The sequence below is a fragment of the Tursiops truncatus genome, chromosome 13 (assembly GCF_011762595.2).
Source record: "Tursiops truncatus isolate mTurTru1 chromosome 13, mTurTru1.mat.Y, whole genome shotgun sequence".
In the NCBI taxonomy this organism is placed as follows: domain Eukaryota; kingdom Metazoa; phylum Chordata; class Mammalia; order Artiodactyla; family Delphinidae; genus Tursiops; species Tursiops truncatus.
The window spans coordinates 113495-119705 of NC_047046.1; the positions used below are offsets into that span (position 1 = coordinate 113495).

The 6211-nt window shown below is 49.6% G+C and overlaps 1 protein-coding gene across 10 annotated transcripts in view; it reads right to left on the reverse strand.

Moving 5' to 3' along the window:
• ZNF268 (zinc finger protein 268) overlaps positions 1-3128 on the reverse strand; it is a 44792-nt gene extending 41664 nt beyond the window's left edge. For 4 of the 10 annotated variants that reach the window (XM_073790853.1, XM_073790852.1, XM_033836640.2 and 1 more), the window contains exon 1: positions 2550-3084. Coding sequence is in view for 5 of the 10 variants with exons in the window: in XM_073790856.1 (XP_073646957.1) it covers positions 2550-2582 (33 nt within the window). In the remaining 5 variants the exon portion in view is untranslated. The other 6 variants (XM_073790856.1, XM_073790855.1, XM_073790854.1 and 3 more) reach the window with 6 other exon arrangements.
• Positions 3129-6211: the final 3083 nt, after the last annotated feature.

The following is a 6211-nucleotide window of genomic DNA, read 5'->3' on the forward strand; positions in this document are numbered from 1 at the left end:
GAGACTGGAAACATGATGAGCACTTCAAAGACCAAAGCCTGGGATTTGTATCTATCAGTTCACTCTTTCGCCCGAGACGGTACATGTTGCCCTGTTAAGAACTCAGAGCAGGGAGGGCTTCCCTGGTGGCGCAGTGGTTAAGAATCTGCCTGCCAATGCAGGGGACACGGGTTCCAGCCCTGGGCCAGGAAGATCCCACGTGCCGAGGAGCAACTAAGCCCGTGTGCCACAACTACTGAGCCTGCGCTCTAGAGCCCTCAAGCCACAACTACTGAGCCCGTGTGCCACAAGTACTGAGCCAGAGCTCTAGAGCCCATGAGGCACAACTACTGAGCCCACGTACCACAACTATTGAAGCCCGCACGCCTAGAGCCCGTGCACCGCCACGAAGAGTAGCCCCCCCTCACCACAACTAGAGAAAGCCCATGTGCAGCAACAAAGACCCAACGCAGCCATTCTGGGTTTGAATTCTGTCTTCTGCTGAATGATCCTGGCAGACTGCCTGCCTCTCTTTGTCACCTTTCCTTGTCTTTAAATGGGGCTAAGAGTCCTACCTTCCTATGAGGCTGCTGTGAGGATCAGTTTGTATCTGTAAAGTGCTGAGACCCATGGCTAGGAAGAGGAGACACTGTAGAAATGCTAACTAGTATTACTGAAGGTGTAAAGTTTTCCTTATACGAGTCCTCTGCATTGCTCAGGTTTTTAGTACTTTCACCTGCTTTACTGCCATTTGTAAATAGGCTAATTTCCCTCATTATAACTTCTAAACAGATACAATTTATAAACAGGAAACGCACTGACTTTTAGACTGATTTTGTACCAAGGAATCTTCCTGGATTCTCCTCAGGCTACCACTCTCTTCCCGCAACCACAGGGCACAATGACTCAGCCCACATGGCTGGCTTCCTGCCTCACTCCCATATCTGCGACGGACCGCTGCTCCCTCTACCCCACTCCTTCCTCTCCTGCCCAGCAAACACCTACTCACACTCTGCTCTGGAAACATCACAGCAAAACCCACCACTACCATCACCACCAAGTCCGATTTGGACTTCTGTGACGCAACAGTACTTGACCTCCCTGGGGCATCTCACATGGCAACCATTTCTGAGGTTTCTTTTTCTTTGACTCTGACACACAAGTCTCTCCATTTCTCTCATTCCTATGGGGCTGCCCAACCTCCAGCCCCTCCTCCGCCACCTTCCCTTGCCCACCCCCGAGCACTGCCCTCGGTGCTCTTCCCAGGGCACATGTGCTCCTTGAGCTAATCTGGCTATACCCACTCAGTGATACCTGTCCAGACCATTCTCTCGAGACAGATGCCTACCCATGTGTCCACCAGCACCTGCAGGGTCCCACCGTATCTAAAGGAAATGTCCACCCAGCCCTCCGTAACAACTCTGACGGTCTTCCCTAACTCAGGTAATGGTACCACTCCCAACCCAGGCCCACAGGGCAGACCTCCAGCACTTATGCCTGGCTCTGCTGGCTTGCTCACCACCAGCACCCAACTAGTTACCAAGTCCAGTTGCTTCTGACCCTTTATTCTCCCTAGAGGATAAAATCCAAGTGTTTTTTTTTTTTTTTTGGCCGTGCCGTGCAGCTTGCGGGATTTAAGTTCCCCGACCAGGGATTGAACCCGGGGCCATGGCAGTGAAAGCACCGAGTCCTAACCACTGGACAACCAGGGAAGTCCCCAAATCCAAGTTTTTTCATGTGATCCTCAAAGCCCTCTACGACCCAATCTCTGCCTATGGCTCTGGCCTCATTTTTTAATACACACTCCACCACCACCGTCACCTACAAAACCATAAACTCTACATTTCAGCAACTGTAAAGTGTTCCAAGGTCACCAACATACTACATCACTTTAAGCCTCTCAAATTTGCACATTGCTTCCTTTTCCTAGGCTGACCTTCGGTCCCTTGTTCACCTCATTCACCTTTCAAATCTCAGTTTAAGACTCCCTTATTAATCCCTAAAGCATTTCTTGGGGTGTCGTTACTTCCAAAACTGGCCCTGTGCTGTGTGTCTCCATACACTTCCACGGCCGACTCTCGGAGGACCCCTAACGTGCCATTGTGCTCTTACATTTTCTTGCCCACAATTCCCACCAGACCATGGCTCTTCCAAAGCAGGAACGACCTACCTTCGCACCTTTAGCACCTGCCCCAGGGTGCTCAACAAAAGACAATAAACAAAACTGTTGAATAACCGAAGGGACAAATGCATAACTTCCCAAATGAGGCCCCAAAATCTTAAGACACGGAAAGAAAAATCTAAGAAAATGTGTCGAAGAAATTGGAAAATGCATCATGACCCCTCGTTTAACTCAAGGCTCAAGGTACAGAATTGGCAGAAAAGAGACTGAAAGAAGGAGTAAAGTAACAGTCTGACGACAAGAAGCACTTCCGGACGGCTCAACGTCATCTTAAAGGAGGCGCAGTGGCTTGGAAGCCCCACGCAAGCTCCAACCCTGGAAAAGATGGATGAGCACACGTCGGTGTTCAGGGCGCTTTTCATAAACGAGAGAAAACCCCCCGACTCACCCAGACGGCAGCCGTCCGGACCCTGGTGGCCATCCTCACGGCCAGTTTTGTGCGCCCTGAGGGGGGTGGCAGGACCCGACGGCTGCGCGAGAAGAGAACCGTGAGGGAACCAGTCTCCCCGCCACTCCCACGCCCACGCGGGACCCTCCTGCCACCCCCCGAGGACCCGCCCCTCCCTTCCCACGGCCGGGCCTCCTTCCCTCACGCAGCGGCGGGGCTCCCCAGCTCCGCCCCCACCTACACACACGCGATCGGCTCAGGGCAGGCGCGGGGGAGGCCAGACTAGTCTGCACGGTCCCGCCGCCCTGACACGGGAGGGACTCGGCGCGCGCGGCTCCCCCAAGCCCTGAGTCGGCAGCGGGAGATGCGGGGGAGACCGGCTCCGCAGCCGACCTCCCGGATCTGCAGCCAGAGCCGCTCAATCCTCGCTCTCGACTGTGCGGCGCCCGCTCTGGGTGCTTCGGCGACGGCCCTCGGGCAGACGAGGCCGGCACGCTCCAGCTCAGGTCCCCACTACGGGCAGGGGACGCAAACCACCCACCACGACTCTCCCGGCTGGTGCCGAGCCGACGGCGGCCGCTAGGGACGCACAGGAAATGCGTCAGGGCAACCCGAGGGCAGGACGAACTACAACTCCCGGAAGCCTCTGCGGGCGTTCCTCCTGCGCGGGGCGGCTCCAGCCGAGGGCCGCCGGGAGGGAGCGCTGCGGCCGCGAAGCGCAGGCCCTTCCCGCCCCACCTCTGGGCGCGGGCGCGCAGGCTTTCAGTGATACAGAGGATTAAAATAATTGACAGCAACAGCGCAAAGGCTGGAGGCGTATAAATTCAGTTAAAAGTGTTCTAAGGTTCCTGCTTTTCCAAATGGTAAAAGTCCTAATTTATAATTGAATAACGCAAAGATTCGTTCCGTTGTATAAGTGACATTTATTTTCCAGGAAAATTAGGAGTGGCATTGTCTTCCTTTGGGGATGGGGGTGGGGGAATCCTTTAAATGTCTGGCTTAATATAAAACAGCGGCAGTCTCATATGTGCTTCTGCATTCACTCTGTTGCATGTGTTTCTTATGTGTAAGTATCAATATATAAAAAAATCTGGCCTCACATAGGTATGTATCAATAGTTGGAAAAGGACAGGGTATTTTAATGTACTTAGATAACTGCATATTCTTTGCAGTAAAAGCTGAACAAGGAATAGGTCAGTTTCAGTGTATGATCTGAAACCAGAGAGGTGAGCTTTTTCTACTCTATTATATTAAAACCCATTGGTCTGTCTTGCACTTTGAATGCATAGTTTTATCAGGCATGATTTTGTAACAACATGCATTGGTCATTTGGAAAATATTTGTTCACTGACTAATGCAGATCTTCCAAACACTGACACCTCTCCTTATACAACATGAAAGCTCGTATTCATCAATATCATTATTGATCTTAAGTACTGGGAATCTGTGAAGTTCACAGTGGCAGATACAAGATTCCAGAATTCTGTTTGCACTTGAAAACTCTAGCTTTGTATTGGCAGACAATGCTGGCTGGCACTTGTTCCCCTTGTGTGACAGCTTACTTGGTTGGCAGTTGAGAATGTGTCTGCCTCACCCACGTCTGCCTCATATTTCAGTCCTGCTTTCACGCAAAGTTCAGCTCCCAACTCACATAATCACAGAAGTGCATTTTCTGGAGACAGATATGGAACTTCAGGATGCAGCACAGAATATTTGTTGCAGAGATACTAAAAAGATATGGACTCAAGAGTTAAGATTTAATAAAGTTAGTTTTCACCGCTCCATCAAGGACATCCAGAAGCAAAACTGGTCCTTTTCTCTTCTTTTTTTAACTGTGAATGTGATGATGAAGAACATAATGACGACTAATAAATGTCTTTGATGCCACTTCCTGGATGCATGGGGCGTGCCCATAGTGGTACCCCTGTGGCTTTTGCACCATCAGAGCAAGTTCAACACAGTAGGCAACATCTTGAGTTTGGAATATCAGTACTCGCTGTAAACCTCTTTCAACTTTTCTGTATGTTTGAAAATTTTCATAATAAAATATTGGAGGAAAATATTGTGGAAGAGACAAACTTTTCAATAAATTGTGCAAGCCAAAAATAAATAAATAAATAAAAATTGTGCAGGAACAATGAGATAGTTATACAAGAATAGAAAAAAAACTGCTGTCTCACAATATATTTAAAATAAATTCTAAATAGATTAAATATGGGACTTCCCTGGTGGTGCAGTGGTTAAGAATCCTCCTGCCAATGCAGGGGACATGGGTTCGAGCCCTGGTCTAGGAAGATCCCACACACGGTGGAGCAACTAAGCCCGTGAGCCACAACTACTGAGCCCGTGTGCCACAACTACTGAAGCCTGAGCACCTAGAGCCCATGCTCCACAACAAGAGAAGCCACCGCAATGAGAAGTCCGCACACCACAACAGAGAATAGCCCCAGCTCCCCGCAGCTAGAGAAAGCCCGCATACGCCAACAAAGACCCAACGCAGCCAAAAATAAAAATAAATAAATTTATTTTTAAAAAATAGATTAAATATTAAACGTGGAAAGGAAGGCTCTACAGGTTTTAGGTTGAAATGTAGAGTTAGCATCCTTTGCCCACTGATTTGTTAACCAATCCCTGTTATCTGCTAAGTTCTCATGTTGTGTTAGTTTTCTGTGCTGCTGTAACAAAACAAACTTGGTGGCTTAAAACCACACACATTCATTATCTTACAGTTCTGAAGGTCGAAGGTCCGACACAGGTCTTCCCGGGCTAAAGCAAAGCGTTGGCAGGGCTGCATGCCCTTCTGGAGGCTGCTGGGGAAAACCCTCTCCTTGCCTTTTCCAGACTTTAGAGGCCAAGAGCATTTCTTGGCTCAGGCCCCCCGTCTTCCACCTTCAGAACCAGCAACAGAGGGCTGAGTCCTCCTCGCGCTGCGTCGCTCTGGTCTCCTTTTCTGTCTCCCTCTTCCACCTTTAAGGACTTGTGTGATGACATTAGGCCCACACAACAATCCAGGATAATCTTTCTATTTTAAGATCTGCCGGTTGTTTTTCTTTCTTTTTTTGTTGTTTGGCTGCATTGGGTCTTTGTTGCTGCACGCGGGCTTTCACTAGCTGTGGTGAGCAGGGTCTACTCTTTGTTGCAGTGCGCGGGCTTCTCATTGCAGTGGCTTCTCTTGTTGCAGAGCACGGGTTCTAGGCACGTGGGCTTCAGTAGTTGTGGCACACGGGCTCAGTAGTCGTGGCATGCGGGCTCTAGAGCACAGGCTCAGTAGTTGTGGCTCGTGGGCTCTAGAGCGCAGGCTCAGTAGTTGTGGCGCACGGGCTTAGTTGCTCCACGGCATGTGGGATCTTCCTGGACCAGGGCTCGAACCTGTGTTCCCTGCATTGGCAGGTGGATTCTTAGCCACTGAGCCACCAGGGAAGTCCCTGCTGGCTGTTTTTCAAATGAAGCTCTACCGTTTACTAGCTACATGATTTGGGGCAAATTACTTAAAATTTCCAAACTCTAGTGCCCTTAACTGTAGGGGAATAATATTATGCTCCTCATAGGGCTATAGACAGAGAAAAACCTAATGCATTAAGGGGCTTCGCAGATTGGCTATCTCATATCAAGCTGTCTATGATGAAGATGCGTTACAAAAATAAAAACCACCATACATTCGT